The 24,466-nt window shown below is 40.9% G+C and overlaps 1 protein-coding gene across 1 annotated transcript in view; it reads left to right on the top strand.

The window, feature by feature from the left end:
- Window positions 1–244: 244 nt before the first annotated feature.
- Window positions 245–24,466, top strand: part of ALDH7A1 (aldehyde dehydrogenase 7 family member A1) — a 36,503-nt gene continuing 12,281 nt past the window's right edge. Inside the window, exons 1-10 of the mRNA XM_088796691.1 lie at window positions 245–469; window positions 1,797–1,850; window positions 2,657–2,722; window positions 8,701–8,781; window positions 9,123–9,246; window positions 11,631–11,763; window positions 13,534–13,578; window positions 17,317–17,394; window positions 19,083–19,180; window positions 23,451–23,492. Of these exons, the coding sequence (XP_088652817.1) occupies window positions 278–469; window positions 1,797–1,850; window positions 2,657–2,722; window positions 8,701–8,781; window positions 9,123–9,246; window positions 11,631–11,763; window positions 13,534–13,578; window positions 17,317–17,394; window positions 19,083–19,180; window positions 23,451–23,492 (913 nt within the window). The 5' untranslated portion in view covers window positions 245–277. The remainder of the gene's footprint in view (window positions 470–1,796; window positions 1,851–2,656; window positions 2,723–8,700; window positions 8,782–9,122; window positions 9,247–11,630; window positions 11,764–13,533; window positions 13,579–17,316; window positions 17,395–19,082; window positions 19,181–23,450; window positions 23,493–24,466) is intronic.

Here is a 24,466-nt window from a genome sequence, read left to right as displayed (position 1 = left end):
TATTTTGCTGAAAGGATTTCTAGCTGGTGCCGCGGTTCCGGCGTCTTTCACCAGATGGCAGTAGCCCTCTCGCTGGCTTCCTGCGGCAGCCCCACTGTTCCAGGCAGAGGTAAAGCTCTGGCCTCTTCTCCGAGACTGAGGCTGGTCCTGCGCCGGCTGCGGAGGCGAGTCCCGGGGGCGGGGCCGGGTCTGCCCAATGGGCTCTCGCGGGCGGGGGGCGGGGCTCTATTTCTGCGGCTCCTCGGGCCGCAGGCGCGTTGCACATCCCGGGCTCAGTATGTGGCGCGTACCCCGCCAGCTGTGTGTGCAGGTTGCAAGGGGGAGCAAGCTCTCAGGACTTTGGAACAAACCTGCAGCCTTCATGTCCACTCTGCTTATCAATCAGCCCCAGTATGCGTGGCTGAAGGAGCTGGGCCTCGGCGAGGAAAACCCGGGCGTGTATAACGGCAGCTGGGGCGGCCGGGGAGAGGTATGCGGGTGTCCCGGGAAATCTCTGCAGCCTCTGCGCTCCGGAAGGCCGGGCGGGCTCTGCCCCACCCGACTCCCTGCTGCCGCTGTAGGCGGTTGTACTGGATGGGAAGTTTGGAAAATCCACAGTAAAATTTTCTAATGTAGGGTGCCTTAAAAATACTCTTAGATTTTTAGGGCCTTGTGTGCTATGGAGGGTCGATGTCATTTTGGAATTGGTTGGGGTTAAACTTCTCACGCGTAGTTAAAATCTTAGGGCAGAGTTCTGTGATCTATAGTGAGAAAAGCCACACGCTTAACAGTGGAAATTAGCTTAATTTTGTGCTTGACTGTGGCTCCTCAGATGTGACATGCGCCGCAGGTAATGTTCCCCAGTATAGTTTTATGTTGTCGTCTTTTCTGAAACCCTTTGGAATTTGCAAGTTCGGACTTCCTGAAATCCTGTTTTGGATGGGCTGAGCTTTCTTTCTTTTTTTTCTTTTTCGTTACTAAAACGTATTTACTGGGGAGGTGGGGAAAGGATTGCCTCCCAGTATCCTGCAGACGTGGTGAGCCATGTGAAAATTCCGCTGCACTGAGCTTTGTTGAGGACCGGATTTTATGCATTTCTCTGTTTCCAGAGCCTAACACCATGCCTTTTGTTGCATGATGTATAATGAATCTGTTTTGTTGGTGGAAACGTTCCTTTTGGTTATCTGTGATTGTAGGAGATGCGGGTGGTGTTAATTATTCCCTCAATCCCCTCTCCCCCCAGTGTCCCCCATTTTTAGTTTCCTGTTTTTCATATATGGAATCTCTAATCATTTGGATTGTGCGTAAAATACCCTCTCCTGAAAGCTTTTTTTTTTTTTTTCTTCTTCTTTTTTTTTTAAAGCTACGCCTTGATTTTTTCTTTCTAGTTGACCTCTTCAGTTTTTGTGAACACAGGACTGTTTCATAGGTGTCTGGCCTTGGCCACTTCACCTTCTGACCCAGAGGTGGGCAGAGTAAGGGAGAGAAGAAATAAGTAAAATTCGAGTTTGGTGTATTGTTAATTGAAAAAGAGGCAAAATAATGGGTTACATTTAGGCTTTTGTTTAGTACCTAATACTTAGGTGGCAAGGGTGGGTTCTACAGAAAGGCCGTTCTGGATGTTTAGGTCAAAAATGAAAGCTCTGTAGAGTGGCTTATTTGTAACAGAAGTTAAGGTAAAGGTTCCAAGTTTGGATACTGTGTCTTTGTCTTTTATTTTTTTCCTTCCTGCCTTTTTTCTTCCCTCACTTGGTCTGCTCCCCCTGTTTGGAAGGGATTACATGTGGTGGTCATCTTCATCTTCTTTTTGTTTCAAGGTTATCACTACCTATTGTCCTGCTAACAATGAGCCAATAGCAAGAGTCAGACAGGTAAGTGTTTTTTGTTGCTGTTGTTGTTTTTAATGCAAACTGCCCACAGGTAGTTTGTGGGAATGACCAGAGCAATACAAAGTTAAAGAAGAATGTGTTTCTTTTTTAATTGACATTTAAGAACATCTGGGAGAGAGACTATCCACTCTTTGGATGGGTAGGTGAGGGGCTGCCTAGAAGGGTGAACCATAGAGAGGACTGGGGGGGGGGGGTCTGGTATTTATAATGAAAGTTCTGACCTCTTAAATCGCAGTTGGAGCCTGAGGTTCTGAAATTCTAATACAGTGGTACCTCAGTTTTCAGACTTAATCTGTTCCGGAAGACCATTCAACCTCTGAAATGTTCAAAAACCAAGGCGCGGTTTCCCCATAGAAAGTAATGCAAAATGGATTAATCCATTTCAGACCTTTAAAATCAACCCCTCAAACAGCAATTTAGCATGAATTTTACTGTCTAGTGATACCATAGATCCATAAAATTTACGGCGTTTGTAAACCGAAATGTTCGTCAACGGAGATGTTCGAAAACCGAGGTACCACTGTACACCTCAGGTGTTGTTCCCAGATGAGGCTAGTGGGCCTTGCTTTGAGAAGCAAGTTTTTAAAAAGTACAGCTAGATTCTAACTTGTCTTATGGGGTTCTAGCAAGTTTTTGGAAGCATAGGCTGTGAAAATCATTCTAAACCACAAAGATTTTAGGGTCACCCAGAGATTTTCCAATTCTTTTCCAAAAATCTGTGGGTTCTTAGAAAGAGATCGTCACTTCCTTTTCCTTTTCCCTTTGTCTCCCCCGAATTCTTAATTTAGGCCAGTGTAGCTGACTATGAGGAAACTGTAAAGAAAGCGAGAGAAGCATGGAGAATCTGGGCAGACGTAAGTATGGAGACCACAGCACCATTACCTATTGTAATTGCAACGAGATGAAAAAACATATGGTCAGGTCAATGCCCCCTTGGTGAAACAGGAGTTCCTCGGGGGTTGTGATAATCTCCTCTGCTCTTCTCCTAGGATAGTGCCTTTTCCATATTTGGCCTTCAGTAAATGGGTAATTTTCAATGGATTAAAACCTACTGATGCAAGTTTTAAGCATACATTTGAGCTATGACCACTCTTTATTCTCCAACTGAAGTTACTGGAATATCTATGCTAAGTACCTATTTGCTCCTTTTCCTCCTTCCGTCTGCCAGGGAGTATCTCAGCAACAGGTGGACATTCCTGGTTCAAAGATCAGCAGCAGCTCTTTCAAAGGGTAGCAGCCTGAGCTCCTCAACTGTCTGATCAGGCTTGGAGGCCGATTCTGTTTCCAGCTCTGTCTCCACTAGGGGTTATACGAGCAGGTACATAGGGACTGTAATTGGGGTTGGCTCTGCTGAACTGTCGCTAGATTAGGGCCAGGCTCTGGAGGAGGGGAAAGTAAAGAACAGGGTTAGTCTGGATTTCCCAATCCTCCCTCCCCTCACCCCATGCAGAATATCCCTTTCGGTCTTGAATTTTGGCCACCAAAAATTCTAGGCCTGAGGCTGTAGGACTATTCTGAACGGTGAACACCGCTCTATCCTTGGGTAAATTACTTCACCTCAGTGTGCTTTGTCTTGTAAAAATGGGAGACTCCTGGGTTTTCTAGAGGGTCAAATGAGTTAATCATGTAACCTGCTTACCGGAGAGCTCAGCACGTGGCAGACCTTGGTACCTGCCAGTGATAAAACCGCTGGCCTTTGGGTTTGGGACTGCTGAGCCATGGGTTTTCTCAGAATCAGTGATTGCTAGGGGGTCTTGGGGAGGGGCAGACTCTCTGGGAGAGTCCTGGGTTGGATGCAGCTGTGTTGTTTGCAGAGCCCACCTCTGCAAAGCAAAAGGAACATCTTTCCTCTAATTCTGGCTGTGAGTTAGGCTCAGGGTTCTGTTATACACAAGTAAAAATATCCTTGAGCAGGAAAATACCACTTCCAAAAGTTAACAGTGTGCTAAGTGAAGTTCACCCTATCTGGGTAGAGAATGGTATCTATCCAAAGCACTGTCATTTATTTTAATGTTTTAAAAATAACATCATTTTTTCCTGATCATAAAAGTAATACATATTCCCTGCTTAAAAAAATTGGATGATACAGTAAATAAGGTAATCAAATTTAGTCCCCTTACTTTCTCTTCAATATGGAATGGTTATTAGAGTTAGGTTTTGGTGCATTTCTTTCATCTTTCATGGCTTTATTTCGTAGTTGTGATTATTATACATACATGCACATACACATGGTATGTGTAAAATTTTGTGACCCGTGATTGATTGCATTGTATACCAGCTTAAAGTTACAGCATAGTTTTTTAAAATCATTGTTTTCCTGTACATATACTGTGTTTCTTTTTTTTAATTAATAGATTTATTTTTTAGAGCAGTTTTATGTTTACAGTGTAGGAGAGGAAAAAATTTCCATCATTCCATTCTAGGTTCTGTGGTTGGTCTAATAATTAAATTGACATAAGACAGATTAACAGAAAAACATTTTAATTTTGTACATAATGGGGCCCCATAAGACCCAAAAGCAGCTAGGCAACTGATGCTTGTATAGCATCCTGAGTGATGGGAATGCATAAGGGTCTGGGATTTTAAAGGAGAGGAATGCCATTCACAGGAAGGTGAGAAGAGCACATGTTTAGTAAATAAGCAAGTGTTTGCCCTGCCACAGATTTGTCTCTGAGATATAAAAAGTTATCTCTGATAATAGCCCTCTTCCTGACACAGGCCCCCTTCTAAAGTCTAGGAATTAAGGGGGAGGTAAAAGCTTTTCCTGAGTTTCTAGGTCTTGAATGTCTTCAGCAAAAAGTAATCCATATGTCAAAGTGGCACATTCTGGGGTGACATGTTCTGAGCCCCCTCAACATAAAAATCAGAGAGTCCCCCCTCACAGAGTCCCCCCATCACGTTTAGCAAGTTTCCCCTGTTTATTAACATGTTGTAGTAGTGTGGTACATTTGTTACAATTGGTGAGCCAGTATTGATATATTATTAAATATATAAAGTTCATTTGTATGAGGATTCACTCTTTGCGTACACTGCTTTGAATGCCAGTGGAACATTTGACTAGAAACATCTATGTATGCATTCACCTGGGGTAGATAACAATCACTACGTTTGAGAAAAGAGTGTGAATTCAAGGTCTTTTTCTTTCCCTGGACTGGCTTTTACTGTGTTTGCTTTGGCCTAGGGGTGGCAGCTGACATCGGGTGGCTTTCCTAAATATTGTGCTGTATGCACTTTGTCGTTGTTGTTGCTCTTTTTGCACTCAGGATCTCATTCGGCGTCCACTCTTTCTCAACAATGTCAGACTCTGCACCGTCCATCCTTTCTCATTCTTCTCAGACCTCCCAAGAGAGTGGGGGCTGCTAATAGGTTGCTTTCTTGCGTGACAGTAGAGTCAGTTGGGGATCCCACTTGTTAGAATTTGAGTTAAGCAACTGAGTTCAAAGTTTAGGGAAAAGGCAGAGCCTTTCCTAACTGCCAATGGGGGCAGTGAGCTAGAGGCTGCTGGTGCCTCAAATAAAACCAGACCAGAGCTTGGTCCCGTCCCGGTCTAGGCACTTTCCCTCTTGGGCCCTCACTCGTGTGGAGCCCCTCGTTGGCCATGATTTTTCTGACAGGCTTTGCCTGTGTGAGGACAAACCGCTGTTTCACTTAGTTGATTTATATTAAGCCTGGAATTTTTCAATGGGAACATTTTCCTCTAAGGGTAAAGGAACAAAGTATAAAAATATGGAAAGCTAGTTCATAAAAACCTATCTCTTTCTCTTAACTAAAACTAACCACAGAAACCCTAGTCAGGAATACCGAGTCTGCTGCTTGTTTTTCGCAAAGCGGTTTCAGCGCAGAAGGCCCCCTGTTTCTGCCCCTCTGCGTCACCTGCATCTTCATTTTTCTTCCCCATGTGTGGTGAGGGATCGCCAGAGTCTCTCCTCTCTCTTGAGCTCAGTGACCTGTCAATGGGCCATCTCTGACTGCACAAAGGAATACCTGATACCTGGTAACTCTTCATGGGCGTCACTGCATTTCCTCAAAGGCTTAGCTCGTACTCCCCCCTCGTGCTCCTGGTTTCCTCCACGTGGCTGTCTTTGATGCTCGTTCTGACGGTGACTTCACGGGGAAAGTGTGTAGGGACAAGTGTGTAGGGACGAGGACTCTTGCTGCCCACCTCAAAGTGGTCTGAGGTTATTGACACCCTGTCATGCTAGATTGATCACGGTCGCGTGGAAGCTGTGGCGGTCTTCCTTGTTTCCTAGTCCTCACTCAGATTTGCATGATCTGGGGTGGAATGTAGTCTCAAAGTTCCTTGGGTGGTGATTCTAATGTTTGGCCAGGGTTGAGAATTAATCAATTACTGATTTTCAATGATAAGTCTTCAACATCTTAAATTACATTTCTGTTTATTGCCATTTTTGTAGTCCAGATAGCCCCCTTCTCTAGTCTGGCCTAATGGTTTCCCCGCCCGAGTCTTATTTCCGAGATCCATTTTCTATACCACAACTAGAGGGCTAGTTTAAAGCGCACTGTGATTCTTCCCTCTAGTAATTTCCCCACTGTTTTTTGGATTCTTTACACCTTTGCATGTGACGCCTACATTCCTCTCCTGCTACTTTGAACGCCTTGCAGTTTTCCCAAACCACCATATTCTTTCTTGCCCTTTGGCCTTTGCATATGCTGTGCTCCATGTTCCCCATAATTTTCCCACTTTAGCTCTTCATCTAGCAAACACCAATCATGCTTTAGGTCTTAGGTCTCAACTTGTTGCGTCCAGTGCAACACGGGCAGTGAGCGAACGAAAAGGGGCAGCTTTAGGTTAAGTTTTTTTAAAAAAGAAAGAAGCAGAGACTTGATGCAGTTAAATCTCAGAAGGCCAGGGGGCCTCGCAGTCATGGAAGACAAGCGTCGAATCAGCCAACTGGTGGCTTTTACTGATATTGACATAAGGCATTAGCATTATTTATTCCAAGGTCTGTGAATCTCATGCATCTTAATAGAAAACCGATTCGAATCAGTCACCCTTGCCTGCAGGCAGCTGGACCTTAAGTCTCAACTTCTTCAAGGGACAAAACCTGTATGCATATGAATAGATGGAGAGCACCTCATTGAATCACTTCCCTTGCAGGTTTTGGGAAGGAATGCAGCCACCAAGGCAGAGGCTTTCCTTAGCCTGGGGAAGGTGGGGGTTGTGCCCACCTCTGTGAACCCCGTGGGTTCTCCTGTTGGTCCCCACGACTGCATCTGGCTTGAGTTGTTCCTTCCGTGAAGAATCTTACTCCTCATTGACTGTCCAGTCATCTTTCTGGGACCAAACAGGGAGGCATAGGGTGCAAACACAAAGGTTTCGCAAAGTCCCTGAAAGGATCTGTCTTAGAGACTCTCCTTTCTATGGGGGCAGGCAGAAGGAAACAAAAGGTTAAGCTATTGCGTGGCTACATCATCTCTTCAAGTAAAGCTCTCAACTTCTTTAAAAAGCCCCCTTCCTCCGCACTCCCTTAACCCCAAGTAATGTTAAATTAACACTCCTAGGTTTTCAATTGTATAGTCCAGCTGCTCCATCATAAAGATTGTAATTGCCTGTTTCTTACCTCTGCCACCGCCACTGGACTTTGCGCATGAATTGTAGCTGTCTTGTTTCCCCAGGATCCCCGGGGATTAGCACAATATCTGGCACATAGAGATCATGCAATAATTATTGGTTGAAAGGCTGATTGAATAAAATATACACGGAACGGGAGGGTAAAGGCCATGTGTATTGACCACTCTTGAGTTGAAATTAGCCAGTTTGCTAAACTTATAAATGTGTGGGCTAAATTCAGTTGAAACATGATTAAACCTGCTCTCTGTGTTGGGAAATGTATAAACTCTGCACTGATTCATTTAACATTACAGTTTTGGTTCCCGTTTCCAGAAGAGTGATGTGTCATAAAAATGCAAATGTTCCTGGCATACAAAATATGGGGAGTGAAAATCTGTTATGATTCCATTTCCCAGAAATTATCACTATTAACATTTCAATTTGTATTCCTTCAAATTTAAGCAAAAGTTTGCTTATTGTACGCATTATTTGCCATTTTCTATTATCCTGGTATAGCTCTTAAACATTTGCCTTATAGATCTACCTCATTTTTTAGAGTGTGAAGTATCCCGTTTTATGGTTATTCCATAATGAACCAGTCATGTGCCAGTGGACATTTCAATAGTCTCTATTTCTCTCTCCTAGAAACAGCACTGCAGTAAATTTGTCGTACCTAGGCTTTTGCACACTTATGCATATGCTCAATTTTCAGAAGTGGAATTGCCCAGTCAAAGGGTAGGACCGTTTTAAATGGTACCCTCCAGGAAAGCTGTACTGAGACATGGTGATACATTTGGGGAGGACAGAGCAAAGGAGAGGCCTGAGCTCACAGTCAAAAGTTCTGGGAGCATGAGCAGTGCTGTGATGGCCCTCTCTGTGAGGGAAGGAGGAGGGAAGGCTCAATTAAGCGTTTGGGCATGCAGCCAGTTTGACCCATTAAAAAACATCCCTGGGAATCATAAAAGCCTATAGGTATTTAAGGTATATTAAGCTTTCTGGAGTCATCCCAAAAGGTTGTGCTCAATCTCTGAATTTTTCTCTGTACTTGGCATGGTCCCTTGCTCGCCATGAACCTATCATCTGATGTTTTCTAGGTCTCTGGCATTGTTTTTAGGGCGTGCCATATCACAGTCTTGATGAGATCAAAAAAGCCATCTTTGATGTGCCTGTACTTAGCTTTTTCATTGCATATTTATCCAATACTGTGTTCTAGACACAAGTTTGTACTTTGAATCAGACACTAAAATTCCATTCTTTTCTTAGATTCCTGCTCCAAAGCGAGGAGAAATAGTGAGACAGATTGGTGATGCCTTGCGGGACAAGATCCAAGTACTGGGAAACTTGGTAAAGTATTTCTGTAGTAAAAATACAATCCCTTGAAGGGGAATAAGGCCATCACGCATTTCTGTATAGAAGATTGTGATTTTTAAGATAAGCAGTTTATACTTATCTTAAAAAGTTTTGTGTTTTTTTTAGAGAACAGATGAACAAGATTGGCAAGAAAAAGTGAAGACTATTCTTGGGTTTTAAAATTCTTCAGAATAATAAACAGACTTTCTGAAGTTTATTACCTTAACAAAACAGACACAACATGTGGTTTTGCATTTTTTCCCCTCTGTTAATTTAATGTTTAAAACATGAATTCTGTTGGAAAAAAGTACTGCTTGTCTTTTTTGTATTTTTAGGTGTCTTTAGAGATGGGGAAAATCTTCGTGGAAGGAGTGGGAGAAGTTCAAGAGTACGTGGATGTTTGTGATTATGCTGTTGGCTTGTCACGGATGATCGGGGGACCCATCCTGCCCTCTGAAAGTAAGCAGTGAGATCGATTAAGCTAAGACTTTTAGAGTCTGACACAGACAGCTCCAAAAAATGCCCTGGTTTGTGAACAGTTCACAAAGGAGGGTTTGCAGATGGCATAGAAATGTATGAAAATGTCTTTAATCTTTCTACTCAAAAATGCAAATTGAAGCAAGTGAAGACATCAGATCAAGACACTTTTAACCTTTTTTATTTTTAAAGGTAAAACTCAGTGTTGGCAAGTCCATGGGTGAGGGAGACATTTTTTTATGGGGACTTGCAGCAACGTGAATTGCCAAACCATCTAGAAAGCAATTTGGAAATAATCCAATGAGTCTTGCATTTAATACCAGTTTCAAGAATCTAATTTAAGTAAATAATCTGAAATGTGGCAAAGGTTTGTGTATGGAGATATTCATTGTAGTATCAATAGGAAATGTTAAAAATGGCCTAAATGTCACATCATAGACAGACGGTGAGCTAATTTTGGCAGTCTGTGGTAATAAAAATCCTGTTTATGAACATTGTCTAATCCCAACCTCATACTTTCATGGGGTGGTTATATTATTTTAAAATGATTTTAATCTTATTTTTATAAGAGGTGGTCTATCCATATCACAGAATTAAAAATAAAAGGGTAAAGGATGAAAAGTTTCCCTTCAACCACCCCTGGATAGTATCCCTATGGAAGCAGCCAGTGTTTCTGGTTTCTTGTATATCTTTTTAGAGTTTTTATTCACTGACAGGAAAATATATGTCATTTTGAGGACAAACATTAGCAAACTATATATTGTGTTCTATTCTTTTTCCTACTTAATGGGTCTTGGAATTCCTTTCATATTATTACATTCAGGTGTTTCCTTCATCTTTTTTAATGACTGTCTATTTGCTGTAAAGATACTGTATATAATTTATTTAACCAGTTCCCAAATGATGGATATTTAGGGCGATTTCGGTCTTCTGCTATTACTCTACGCTGCAAGAACCAACCTGTCCTCTGAGGAGGTTTCAATGATGAGGACAAGAGCTCATGCGATTTGTAATGTTTGCAGTTTTAATAGAACAAAACAGGTGACTGTGTGTGGCTGCATTGAAAATACAAGGAGTGGAAGTGTGCCAAAGTAGTACAGGGTAGCAGTTATCCCAGGGTGGCAGAATTACTGATGGTTTTTATTGTCTTCTTTCCATTTTTTGGTATTTTTCAAAATTTCCATGATGGGAATTATGTTACATTTATGATGAGGAAAGAAAATTGTTCATCTCTACAGAGGCTTTAGGCTAACTGACCCCATTAATGCAATGAATGCTTACTGAGTATCTACCAGGTACCAGGTGATTTGATAGGTGCTGCTTGATCAGTAAGGCATAATACTTGTCTTCCAGAATTTGTAAGCTTCTAGATTCCTTCCATTTAAGTGTGGGAGGCAAGTGGGCGATAAGTAAAAGGATAATTATACTAGAACCTGGTAAGTAGTATGATGGGGTGAAGGATAGGCTAGTGAGCCCCTAAACTAGCCTTGGGGCAGTCAGGCAAGCCATCCCAGAGAAAGTAATCCAAGCTGAAGCCTCAAGGAAGAGAGGGGTGGAGAGCTCGGGCAGGTGCAGGGATTGTTGTAAATACAGAAGGAAAAAAAGTGAAAGCTTAAGATGGGAGAAGGTGGCTTATCTGGGGAACTGTTTTGCTTTAGCACAGATGGGGGGGCACTTGAGGGGAGAGATGGAGTGAGAGGAAGCAGGAAGGGACTTTTCATGTTAGGAGTTTGGACTTTACCAGAGGGCAACTCCAGTAGGGATCCAGACACCCAAGGGTTTTAAGCAAGGGAGTGACGTTATCACAGCTGCACTGCCTCCCCTGGGAGAAGAAAGAGGGTCGGGCAGAGGCAGGCCCTGCCAGGGAGAGGCTGTGCCAGCGCATCCTCTCAAGGGAGATGAAGATGCCTAGACTACAGGAGAGTCTGGCCGTGGGGACAGCACCTGAGTGGTTTCCCTGTTCCTAGCTGGCAGTGTGAGCCTGGCCAGAAGGATGATGGCTGGGAGCAGCGCCTTTCCAGTTGGTCTGTGGTTTTCACTAGCATTTGTGAACCAGCACTCCTTGGTTTTGTTGTTCTCTACCCTGGATGCCTTTGATTGAAATAATCCGAGTTCCTATGCGGATCAGAGTCATTTGTGGTTTATGAGGAGGTGTAGTTATAACAGCTTTTGTTGTCTGCTCATTAATAAATGGACCAATACCCTGTGGCGATGGAGAGTCATCCACTACAAGGCATCTAGAATCCCCGCTTGGCCCTGTGCACCTTTGTTCTGAAAATGAAAGATTGCAGACTTTGTTCTTGTTAACTTGACGTGTGTTCAGTGAACATGCTTTAAGCACGTTCCTCGCCCTCCCCCACCCCCAGGACCTGGCCATGTGCTCATTGAACAGTGGAATCCTGTAGGCCTGGTTGGAGTCATCACTGCGTTCAACTTCCCTGTGGCCGTGTACGGCTGGAACAGCGCCATCGCAATGATCTGTGGGGATGTCTGCCTTTGGTAAGGCCTGCTCACTTTCTCATCCCGTAGGAAGATGATAAAGTACATTTTCAGGTACTATTAAAAGTATGTTAAATGTATTGGAATGTTTTCTACTGCTCTACTCTTTCTAGTCACATATTCAATCACACCTGCCCGTTGTGAAATGCTGACTTTTATTATGACATATTTCACCATTGGTAAACATTGTTGTTGTTTTTAAGCTTAGTTTTTATTCTTGCACGGCCTTGTCCTTCCCGTTGTTTCCACCCCGAGTGGGTGTACTGTCAGTACATTCTGACACTAACTTCTTGGACTTAGTGTCAGGCTCCTCATGTGTAAGGGCTCAGTCCTCCACGAGACTGCCCCCACTTTAAATGCCAGCCACAAGTGTCCCCAGGTCCCCAGGACACCTGCACTTCTGACCAGCTGCCTATAAATTTGGAGGTTCCCATAAACCCTCAGTTTCTATAACTCTTTAGAATGACCCATAGAACTCAAGAAAGCACACTACTTAATGATTACAGTTTTGTTATGAAGGTTATACAGTACGGCAAGGTCTAGAAGGGCCCCAGATGCACAGCTTCCAGGCCCTTTTCTGGTGAAGTTGGGGGCGTCACCCTCCCAACCAGGAGGCCAGAGCCTTGGGGTCCAGAGTTTTTATTGGGGATTTATTACATAGGCATAATTGATTACATCATCAGACATGGGAGTGAACTCAATCTCCACCCCTTCTCCCCTCTCCCGGTGGCCTTCCTGGTGTCTGGTGGCCTTCCTGGTGTCTGGTGGCCTTCCTGGTGTCTGGTGGCCTTCCTGGTGTCTAGCGACCACCTCCCATCCTGACGCTATCTAGACGCATCCAAAAGTCACTTTATTACATAGTATAGACACTTCTGTTCCTCAGGAAATTCCAGGGGGTTTTGAAGCTCTGTGCCAGAAACTGGTGACAAAGATCAGAGGTATTCTGTATGGTATTGTACTTTCCAAACAGAAAACTAAGTAAACAAGCAGGAGGAAAAAAAGAACTTGTGATAAGTCACAACCTCCTTTTTTAAAGTTCCACTCTTTCTTTAATAAAAATTTGATAGCAAATTCCCAAGTGATTCTGAGTTGCTTGGCAAGTGTTCCCATTGATGCATTAAATTTTGCATCTTTATAAATATTTGATAGTAGAAGTTAGCTGGGAAAGTGTCAGTATCTTATAGAAGACAAAACACTTGCTTGTCTTTAGCTTTCGTGTTCAGTAGAAGAAGTTGGGAAAACCAGAAGAGCAGTCTTTGCCCGTTGTGCATCTGTCCCACTCATTACATATAATCTTAATGTTGTCTTTATCTGAATGTACTCAGACTGTCTGCAAAAGCAAGGCATACTTGGGAGGGTTAATGATTCGGCAGCATGTAGCCAAAGGGACCCATGCTTTCCGCATCCTGATCCAGAAAGGCTACTTGTATAGTTTTCCTCAGCTCTCTGAGCCTTCCAGCGAAAATTCAGGTTGATTTTCATTTCACTCAGCCCCCATAATTGACAGAGGTGAAATGTAACAGTTCCTGTGATCAGTGTAACAAGCAGGTTCAAAATTGCTTTTTGCCATTTTTAAATTTATGAAAGTTTTGTAGACTGTTAGGACCCAGAGACACCAAGCTGAAGGATAGATTCCTATTTCAGTTACTAGGATCAGTTGTCTAATTAGAGAGAAGTTTTTCTCACAAAGACGTTTGCTTCTGCTTGATAATAAAAGGTATTTATGATATCCACCAAATTAAGTTGCCTTTTTTTTTTAACCCTCTCAAGGAAAGGAGCTCCATCAACTTCCCTTATTAGTGTTGCTGTCACAAAGTGAGTATGTGTGACTTTCTTTTTCCTGGGTATGGAATGATCTCTGAAGGGTGATTGATAGGCACTGAATTTTTAATCCATTGTAAAAGTGCTATATTTATTTAAATATGAGATTTGGATAACCTCTTTCTCCCTTGGTTGTAATAACATTTTTTATATTGTTTTGTAGTTTACATAGCTCTTTTAGAGCCATATTATTTAACTGTTTGGAAACATGCCAGATATTGATGTTAGATGTTGAAATTGAGCTCATATACGTTTTTGTTACTGCAAAATAAAAACAAATCCAGTGGAGAGGAAATTTTCCTGCAATTTAGGGGCTAATAACTGTTCAACATGTTAATGGTTTTGATTTCTACCCAGTTAATACTTTTACTGCTTTTGTTTAACAGACCGTTAGCAAAACAGAGAGAAATGGTTACTGTACTGTTCCATGGATTCTTCTCGCACTATTTAAAATGTATTTTATCTTTTGATTTAAAAAATTGTTTTATTTACTCATTTGAAAACTTGACAACTGATTAGGTTGTAAAGTCAGTGTTACTAATTTATCATTTGAGAATTTAGAGACCGTTATGCAAGAGAGTGTGTTCCCATGTAGGGTGACGATGCATCCTGCATGCTCTATTGGTTGCATGGTCGGCATTCTCTGAATTAAGAGTTGTTGGTAGAGAGCTTGTGGCAGAGGCCGTATGTCAGAAGGTCCTTAATGTTAGATAATCCTTTAGGCACACTGGCTTAGGAATGGAAAAGTGGGTTGAAAAAGAGAGAGTAATATGTGTTAGTATTGACTTGAAAGGAATATGTGATATTGAGTAAAATATATCCTTCAAGGCAGGTGTGTTCAAATTAAATATTACATAGAGCTGTGATATGCAAAACATAAAAAACGATGAGATTCCCCAGACTACATTTTTTAAATTAAAAAACTTAGAACAGTTAATGTGGTCATACTGAACTGGCTTGCCAGTTGTTATTAAGCAACTGGTTTAAAATACTGTTAATTTTTATATTAGTTTCACATGTTCTGTTATTGTTGCTTTGAGTTTTTTATATTTTTTGCTTTAAACAGTTTGAAGGATTTGAAGTGTTCATATAGGACATGGCTGATATTTTAGGTAATTGAGAATATTGTCAGATGTTGTAATGGAAGACAATTAGTAAAATGATGCTAAATTTTGCCAGAATTAAACAAGGGTGCTGCCATATCCACCAGGAGTTCTTAAATTCAGTGTTCAACTAAACGTAAGACGACCATAGGCCGCATATCATACCTCTGTCTATTCGGAAGGATATAGTACAGGAATGTAGTTTGCGAGGAGGATGGTATCAGGTATCCATCCCTCTTCAGCCGGTGTTTGTAGCAGTTTATGCAGGGGTGAAGACATGAGATATACAATGCACAGGTGTGGGGGCTGGCCTGGCTTAAAAGCCTAGTGCCCACAGGAGCCAGAAGGTCTTGTCACAATTCTATAGGGCAGAGCTTTCAGCTGCCCACAAGGGACATGAGTCACTGTACTCAGGGAAGGCCCCAAAGCATGAGATTCCTATTTATAGTTCTCTGGTAGTTATCCCAGTCCAGACACAGGTGACCAGTCAGGGGTCATTTTTACCATAATCCATGTTGTCTGTGTAACGTTGTTGACACTGACATTTATCAGGTAACCTGGGCAACAAACCTAGAGAGTTAATCCAAAGTCAGATTCTCATGTGTTAGAGGGAAAGGATTTTGTTAACCTTTACCCACGGGCACAAAGCAAAACCCCTAGCCTTTAAGGACAGTCAATCTACTTGTGCGCTGGAATGTACACCCTAAGTCCATGGAAAGAATTGCTCAATCTGACACCTGGTCTCACACATGACAGCTGCAGTGATGCTAGGTTGGATGGAAAAAAAGAAACTGCTATCAAGGACATTTTGGGGGACAATTACAGTATTTACTTACATATGGCAATGCTTTTTTTTTTTTAAGGAAGTATATATACGATTTGGATCTTTTCGAACATTATTTAACAAAAATTTTTTTATTTAAAAGAAACTTATTTAAAAATTCTTTTTTTTATTAGTTTCAGGTTTACAAAACAATGTAATAGATATTTATACCCCTCACAAAGTGATAACCCCCCTCCCCCAATCTACTACCCCTCTGACATCGTATATAGCTGTTACAGTTCCATTGACTCTGTTCCCTATGCTGTACTCCATATCCCGTGACTATAATATTTTTATATGTATATAAAATTATTGTTGACATACGATATTATTCAGCCTCAGTTTCAGGTATACAGCGCAGTGGTCAAGCCTCTACACCATCCATGAAGTGGTTTCTCTAATAAGACAAGTGCCCATCTGACACCTTACAAAATCTTTGCAACATTATTGATTATATTCCCCCAACTGTCTTCCATATCCCCAGAACAATATTGTGAATATCAATTTGTGCTTTCTAATCCCTTCACTTTCTCCGCCATCCCCACCCCTCTCCCATCTAGCAACCATCACTTTTTTCTCTATATCTCTGAGTCTATTTCTATTTAGTTTGCTCATTAATTCTGTTCTGTTAGATTTCACATATAAGTGATATCATATGGTATTTGTCTTTCTCTGACTTATTGCACTTAGCATAATGTTCTCTAGGTTCATTCATGTCTTTAAACAAATTAGAAAGTACCCAGCAAGTTGGGAAGATGGATGAAAAGAACTTCTGCTCTATTGAGGCCCATGGTCCTCAGGAAGCTCAAAATGAATAAAAGAAGTCTTTCAGAGAAACCAGAATCATTGGAGCCTTTTTTTTCTTTTTTTTTTTATTTTTCTTTTAAGGAGGGCGCAGCTCACAGTGGCCCATGTGGGGATCGAACCGGCAACCTTGGTGCTACCAGCACTGTGCTCTAACCAGCTGAGCCAACCGACCACCCCAGGAGCCATTTTTTAGAATTCAAAATCCGATTTAAATAACATTAAACTGTATTTATCATTTTAACTCTAGCAGCATAAGTTACAACTAATTAAGCAAAAACTGTGCTTGTTCACAGTGCTTTAGCCTGGAGGGCGCTTATATTTCCTGACTAAAAATTTTGGTATGGAGCTAGCGGACAGTCCTGAACTTCCTGAGCATTCTGCACGTGGGTCCAGCTCCCTCTGCTGTATCCTCAACACCTACTGTAGGTTTTGGGGACCTCTTTCCCTTTTCATCCTGTATCACTTCTCTGCCTGACTCGGCTTTGCAGAGATGTATTGAAACCTCTCATTTGCTGATGGGGATACCCTTTCATTTCTTCATCTTTCTAGGTTTTATTCTGTATTGTTTCCTTTTTTATTTCTTTACCATCATTTTAGTGGGTTTGTAGTGAGAGACCAAAAAAAGAAAGTGCCCTGTGATCAGTCTACCATCTTGACATCAGGTATCTTCATAGTTTGACAGAAAATACTTGAAAACAATGATCACTTGGAGTACGTAACCAATGCTTTATGTCTTTTATTTATTTTGCATGTTTTGTTTTTTATTTTTGCCTATTTCTTTTTAAGATTCTTTCAGGGGAAGGAAAAAAAGATTACTTTTAAGTGTTTGGAAGCCTCATCTGTATTATATGAGAAGAAATCCAGGCCTGGATGTTTGAGGGGTGGGAGAGAGAGTTGAAAAGGAAAGTCAGGTGGTTAGAATTAATTCCTAGTTTTTAAAAAAATCCTAAGAAATTAAATTGCTCCCTTACTTAGAAGTCATTGCTTTTTCCTTTCTAGGATAATAGCCAAGGTTCTGGAGGACAACAAGCTGCCTGGTGCCATTTGCTCCTTGACATGTGGTGGAGCAGATATTGGGTAGGTCAGTTGGTGGAGAATATCTTTTTGTGGAAGGATCCCGTGTTGATTAACTAGAATCGTCTTTACTAGAATAACTAAACCCAGTACGGTGGAAGTGAGAATGGTGTTTTGGAATTATTATTATTATGGACCCCATTGGGCTCTGCCTTTATCAATGTATAGCCTCTGTTGGAGGATGCGTAAGAATTGTCTTTTTAATTTCCCAGAGCTGTTTTTATAAGGTGTTTATATCCTAAAATAACAAACTGCTGTAATGGTGGGCAGTCCGTGGCTTCCTGACACGTGATTTGTAAAGGTGCTTACTTACAAAGCAAAGCTGTGCAATTGTAATCGGGTGTCTCACCCCCGCCCTGCCCCCGACAACCTAGGCTATGGTCTGGGTTCTTCGGCTGACCAAAAAAACCAAAAAAGAACCCTGGGAATACAGCCTCTTTATTTAAATTTATTGTTTTTTTAAAAACCATCATATAATTCACATACCGTAACATTCTCTCTTTAAAAATGTATAATTCATTGGTTTTTAGAATACTCACAATGTGGTACAACCTCCACAATTATTCCAGAACATTTTCAGGGTGGGAGTCACTTCCCACTCTCCCCTTCCCCTAGCAACTACTAATCTACTTTCTGTCTCTGTGGATTTGCCTGTTTGGGACATTTCCTATAAATAGAATTGTACAACATGTCGCCTTTTGTGTCTGGCTTCTTTCACGGATCATAATGTCACAGCCTCTTTTGAAGCTGGAAATGACTTTATAATTGCTCTGAACCATGACAAAAGAGGGTGTTATCACTGCCTTAGCCATTGATTAGGTGAGGTGTCATAGGGGTCAAGTCTTCTAACTGATACTGGTGTGGTTAAAACGTTAGTCTCCCACATACAGTGTGCATAATGAAGTGTTATCTAAATGTCGTTTAAAACATGAGTATTCTGTCCTCTGATCAATTGTTCTTGCACTCTGGGCATCCAGTCCTTGGTGCTGGCCTTCGAATAGCTCAGGTAGTGGCAGTAGTGTCTAGGTGTGCATTAAGCAAGAGCTGCCTCGGGTATCAGTGCTCGTGTTCGTGGGTCGAACCTGGGAGGCCTACCTGGGTCACCTCAGCAAGCTATTCCTACGTTAGACTGACGCTGTGGCTGCCCTGCGTGGCCCCCACTTAACCCTTTGAAGCACCAAACTATGAACAAAGGGATTCCAATCAATAGTGTCTGGTCTACATTCCTTAGAAGCAACTGGAAATCCTACCACAGTCTTTAAAGTCAGCTTCCATGAGGGATACTTAGGATGTTTCCCTCCAGTCTTTAGAGTTTTCCTTCTTAAAGGAATTAGTAGTTTAAGGGTCTGCAAAATAGCTGGGATGCTCATCAAGGAAATGGTAAGGTCGTATTGTCCTGTCTCCCACTCAGTACAGGTAGGTCTTTCTTCCTGAACTAATGATGTCCCTGAGGTGATTTCTGTTGATGGAGAGCTCACAGAACATGTTAGCCTGTTCTGCTATGTGGTTCTACTTGTGAAAACCGAGTTCATTTTCATGAAGACCTTCCCTTGCCCCCTTGGGATAGACTTTCTTATATCTTTGTCTGACTGCCTTTCCAAGGGCCTATGTCAGGGTTTTCTGGCTGGTACCGATAGGTGTCACCATTGCTGGGTTTCTCTGCTTGAGTGACAGTGTCTGTTTCCCTGCAGCACAGCAATGGCCAAAGATGAGCAGGTGGACCTGCTGTCCTTCACCGGGAGCACTCAGGTGGGGAAGCAGGTGGCCCTTATGGTGCAGGAGAGGTTTGGTAAGTGTTGGCTTTCTAATGAAGACTTTAATTCCCTCACAGGCATGGATGTGAAATCTAAACGTTGGTTTTTTTTCCTTGACCCTTTCCATGGAGACACCAGCCATGCTTATGTGAATGTCCAAGTATAAGAAAAGGGTACAGTTATATTAGTGGGTTAATATTAGGGAGATCGCAGATTTAAATAGCATAATTTGGAAAAGGATGTCATTTTCCCCTCTAAATGACTATATTAGAATCATATCAGATATATTTATCAAATTCTGTCACACTTAAGTGGCACATTAAAAAACAGAACAATTTAAGGAGGACCACTGAGTATAGGACCTACAGTAAATGGAATGGAAGGTGTAAATCTGTTCTCATTTGTATTTCATGTATATATGACCAAAAAGGGCTATATAGACATGGCTTTGTATGCTGTACTTTATGACTGATTACAGAGGTTTTTAAGGATAATATTGACTGTCAGTTTTTGGCTATTATGGTGAATTTAGAGTCTAATCCCAGCATCAGATGACACTTGACTAGTTAATCTACCAGGCTTTTTGTTTGCTAGACATTGTTTTTAAAAAGCAAGCTTACAAAAAAACTACTAGAGCTTATAAACAAGGTCAGCAAGGTGGCCGGATTCAAGATCAATAAACAAAAATCAGTTATATTTCTATACATTAACAACGGGCAATCTGAAAGTGAAATTCAGAAAACATTATAAATTATATTTACAATAGCATAGCATCAAAAAGAATAAACTACTTAGGAGTAAATTCAACAAAAGAAGTGTAAGTCTTTCACACAGAGTGCTACAGAGCATCATTGGAAGAAATCAAAGATCTAAATAAATGTAAAGACATCCCATTTTCACTTTTTGCTAAACTTAATGGTGTTACTGCCCAAGTGACCTATAGATTCAGTGCAATCCCTTTCAAAATGTCAGCTGGCTTCTTTGTAGCAATTGACAAGCTGATCCTAAACTTCATATGGAAATGCAAAGAACTCTGAATACCCAAAACAATCTTGGAAAAGAAGAACAAAGTTGGAGGACTCAACCTCCTGATTTCAAAACTTACTACAAAACTACAATAATCAAGACTGTGGTATTGGCATAAGGGTAGACATAAAGATCAATGCGATAGAATTGAGAGTTCAGAAATAAACCCTTACAGTTATGGTCAACTGATGTTGACAAGGGTGTCGAGACATTTCAATGGGGAAAGAATAGTCTTTCAATAAAGGGTGTTGGAACAGCTAGACACTCACATACATACCACATATGTGTGAAGTTGGAGTCCTACCTTACTCGGTATACAAAAGCTACTCAGAATGTTTCAAAGACCTAAGTACAAGAGATAGAACTATAAAACTCTTAGAAGAAAATATACATTTTTGTGTCTTAGATTTGGCAGTGGTTTCTTAGATATGATACCTAAAGCATAAGCAACAGAAGAAAAAAAGATAAATTAGACTTCATCAAAATTAAAAACTTTTGTTTCAAAGGATACCATCAAAACAATGAACAATAAAAAAAAACTGAATAATTTATAGAATGAGAAAATATTTGTAAATCTTATAAGGGATTTATATCTAGAATATATAAATAACTCTTACAATTCAACAATATAAAAGGCAAATAACCAAATTAAAAATGGGCATAGGGTTTGAATAGATACTTCTTCACAGAAGATTACAACTGACGAGTAAGTACATCCAGGGTGCTTAAGATCATTAATTTTTCTCCTCCGACTTTCATTCCTTTTCACTTCTTCTTCAAAGGAGTAGTTCTCTCTTAAGTAGTAGTATTAATAGGATTATAATTGTAATAAAATGTGTATGCCTGTCTTAAGTTACAGCTGCTTTTCTTGGAGTGAACTGGCTGTAAGAGTGTGGGTGGGGAGCAGATAGAGAATTGGAGGGAGTAGGAGGTATAGATCCCCTCTCTCTGCCATAGAGCACTTGAAGCCAGACAGGAGGAGCTGTTAGGTGTAGATTCTTCTGTTTCCTTCCTTCTTTTTCCCCCCACCAAGGATAGTGTTCTGCCGTAGCCAGCAAGCTGTCACTAAATCAACTGTTGCAGCAGAGATGAGCTGATACAGCAGTCAGTGACTTTTGGTCATAGCAACCCCACCCCTTATAATTAATATCCACTTGATGCTTAACTTTCAGAACAGTGGAAATGAGAACACACTCTCTTGCTGTCATATATGTTCCTGATATCACAAATTAAGTTATTTACATAGAAGCTGGTTTTAGAGTGCATTTAAGGAAAAATAAATTTATGTTCAAAAGATACAGTAAACATAGCTCTAAAATTGAGGCAAACAAATTTGAAATCTTTATGCTGGGGCGTATAAGGTCAGAATGGCATTCATAGCCTGCTGTGTAACTTGCCTGGCATGTAAACTGGCAGTGCATATAGTAGTCCTAATATTTGTGCCCTTTGGCCATTACCTAAGTAGGTAAGAGGGAGATATTCATCAATATATTCAACACTAGAGAAGGCGCTAAATAAAATTTGGTACATCATCATCATGGATACTATGCAGTGATTTCCGCCCCCCCCTTCTTCTGCCTCCCCCATCCCCACTCTGGTTCAAGTCGTTGTTTCTCAGTCTGGTTGTGTAGGACACAGCTCCCTGGCCTATGGTATTATGAGCCTTGCGCTCCCTCCAGCTGGCTGAGGCAGTCGGTCGCCGGTTGTCAGTTGGCCACTCATGCTGGCTGCCGGCCGCTCATGGCGGCATGGTAGCCTGCGGCAACACTTAGCAGCCCACGGCAGCTCACGCCAACCTCCAGCTGCTCACGGCAGCCCAGCTTCAGGGAGAGCCATTGTTCACAATCTTAGCTGTAGAGGGCACAGCTCACCGTCTCATGTGGGAATTGAACTGGCGATCTCGGCGTTAGGAGTAAGGCGCTCCAACCACCTGAGCCACCGGGCTGGCCTGCATTGATTTCTTTTTTTAATAGCTTCTAATAACTTAGGGAAAAACTATAGGATACTAATCAGAAAATTAAGCAAAATTAATTAGATAGGATGATCTCAACTAAATATAAATACACAGGAAAAAAACCGGAAAGCACTGTATCAAATTATAAGGAGAGATTTCATGGTGAACTATGGGCCATAGCTTTCTTCCTATTCGATAGTTTTTGCTTTTAAAAAAAAATAAGTTTCTACAATGAGCCCATATTCTTTAAGTGTTTTTTATTGTGGTAAAATATAACAAAATTTACCATTTTAACCATTTTTAAGTGTGCAGTTTTATGTCATTAAGTGTCTTTACATTGTTGTGCAACCATCATCAATATCCATCTCCAGAACTTTTTTCTGTCTTCCCAATTGAAACTCTGTACCCATTAAAAACTAATTCCCTCCATTTCTGCCTTCCCCCAAACCTTGGCAATCAATTCTACTTTCTGTCTCTATGGATTTGACTATTGTAGGAACCTCATGTAACCAGAATCACACAATATTTGTGCTTTTGTGACTGGCTTATTTCTCTCAACATAATATCTTCAAGGTTCATTCATATTGTAGCCTGTGTCAGAATTTCCATCCTTTTAAAGGCTGACTAATGTTTCATTTTATGTGTGTGCCACATTTTATTTATCCATTCATCCCTCAATGGACACTTGGGTTGCTTCCACCATTTAGCTATTGTGAATAATGCTTCCATGAACATGGGTGTACAAATATCTGTTTTGAGTCCTTGATTTTACTTCTTTTGGTTATGTACCAAGAGTGGAATTGCTAGGTCGATCACATGGTAATTCTGTGTTTAGTTTCTTTGGAAATGGCCAGTTTTCTGTAGTGGCTGTACCATTTTATACTAACGGGTTTTTTTGGACAGAATTTCAAAGTTACAGAAAAGTTACAAGACACAAGTAATTCCTATATACCCTTTAACTAGATTTACCAATTGCTTACATTTTGCCCTATTGACTTGATCATTTTCTGTCTTTCCAGCAATACACACACACACACACACACACATTGTGGTTGCATATTATTTTTGGACCATTTGGAGAAAGTTGAAGACGTTGTGTTCCTTTATCACTAAATATTTCAGTGTATTTCCTAAGAACAGGTACATTCTGTCATATAACCACAGAATAATTAAAGTCAGGAAATTTGACATTGCAATGCTCATGTTATGTTTTAAATCAGTAAATAAATTAAAACATAATTGGGATAGGCTGTGATTTGAAGCTATCTAGCAGTGTGCATTAAATACTAAAATAGGCATTAAATTGTGTTTATATGTTTTTAAAGGGAGAAGCTTATTAGAACTTGGAGGAAACAATGCCATTATTGGTAAGACTGCCTTTTGTTTTCTGTTCAGAATATCTTCACTAGCTGTCTTGAATGTATAGAATTTGTTTAGGGACTCTTCTGTCCTATATTATATATGTCTAAGTCCTAATTTGCATTTTAGGAGTTTTTCTAATGAGACAGGACACAGTGGTCTGAGGCAGAGATAACCAGGAAAGAAAAGTGTTCATATTTGGAAAACGTAACCTGGGCTTAGAACCTGTGTCTGAGACTACCCAATGTGGCATTGTTCTTGTTTTTCCTTCTCCTATTTTCTGAAAACTGGCCATGTGTGCCTCTAGAATAAGTAACTCTATGTGACCTGCTGATTGCATTAGATTTCAAAAACTTCAGTTTGTCTTGAGTCGAACATGGAGTGCTTTTATACTGAGAAGGGATGCTTCCCTGAGGCATTTTAATCACTTACCTATAGGCTTGGAGATTCCTTAATTCTTTTTTTCAGTTATTTGTCACAAAAGGAAATGGTCTACCGGAGTAACTGGATAATAAAATGAACATCAATAGGTTGAGACTTAATAAAAGCATGGATTTTGTGATACAAAGCGAAACTTGCTGATTTGTATATTGCTACCATCATCACATTTAGCTGCCTATATATTTGTAGTGTACACCAGAAGTTTAAAAAGTGACAAAGTTTAAAAAGTATATTAGAAGTTCTCGATGAACTTCTAATCTAGTGAAAGAGAGAGTTCATTTAAAAATATAGTTAGCGCTTCGTGCTGGGTGTTTGCCAGGTCCTGTGCTCAGCCGTTCCTATGCATTGTTTCCTTGAATCCCATGAGGCAGATACCATTATTAATCTCATTGGAAGGTTACAGTCTGAAGCTTAAAGTGATTATATGCCAACAAGTGACAGAACCAGCATTTGTATCCTGGCGATCAGACCCCAGAGTACTGCTCTTTCCTTAATTCCTTACTATTACCCATTAGTATCCCAGGTGGAAGAGGAAACAGGC

Source organism: Rhinolophus sinicus, chromosome 3, assembly GCF_057876585.1.
Source record: "Rhinolophus sinicus isolate RSI-liver-muscle chromosome 3, RSI-T2T, whole genome shotgun sequence".
NCBI lineage: Eukaryota > Metazoa > Chordata > Mammalia > Chiroptera > Rhinolophidae > Rhinolophus > Rhinolophus sinicus.
The sequence above is the reverse complement of the archived record's forward strand: the minus strand, read 5'-3'. Positions and strand labels throughout refer to the sequence as shown.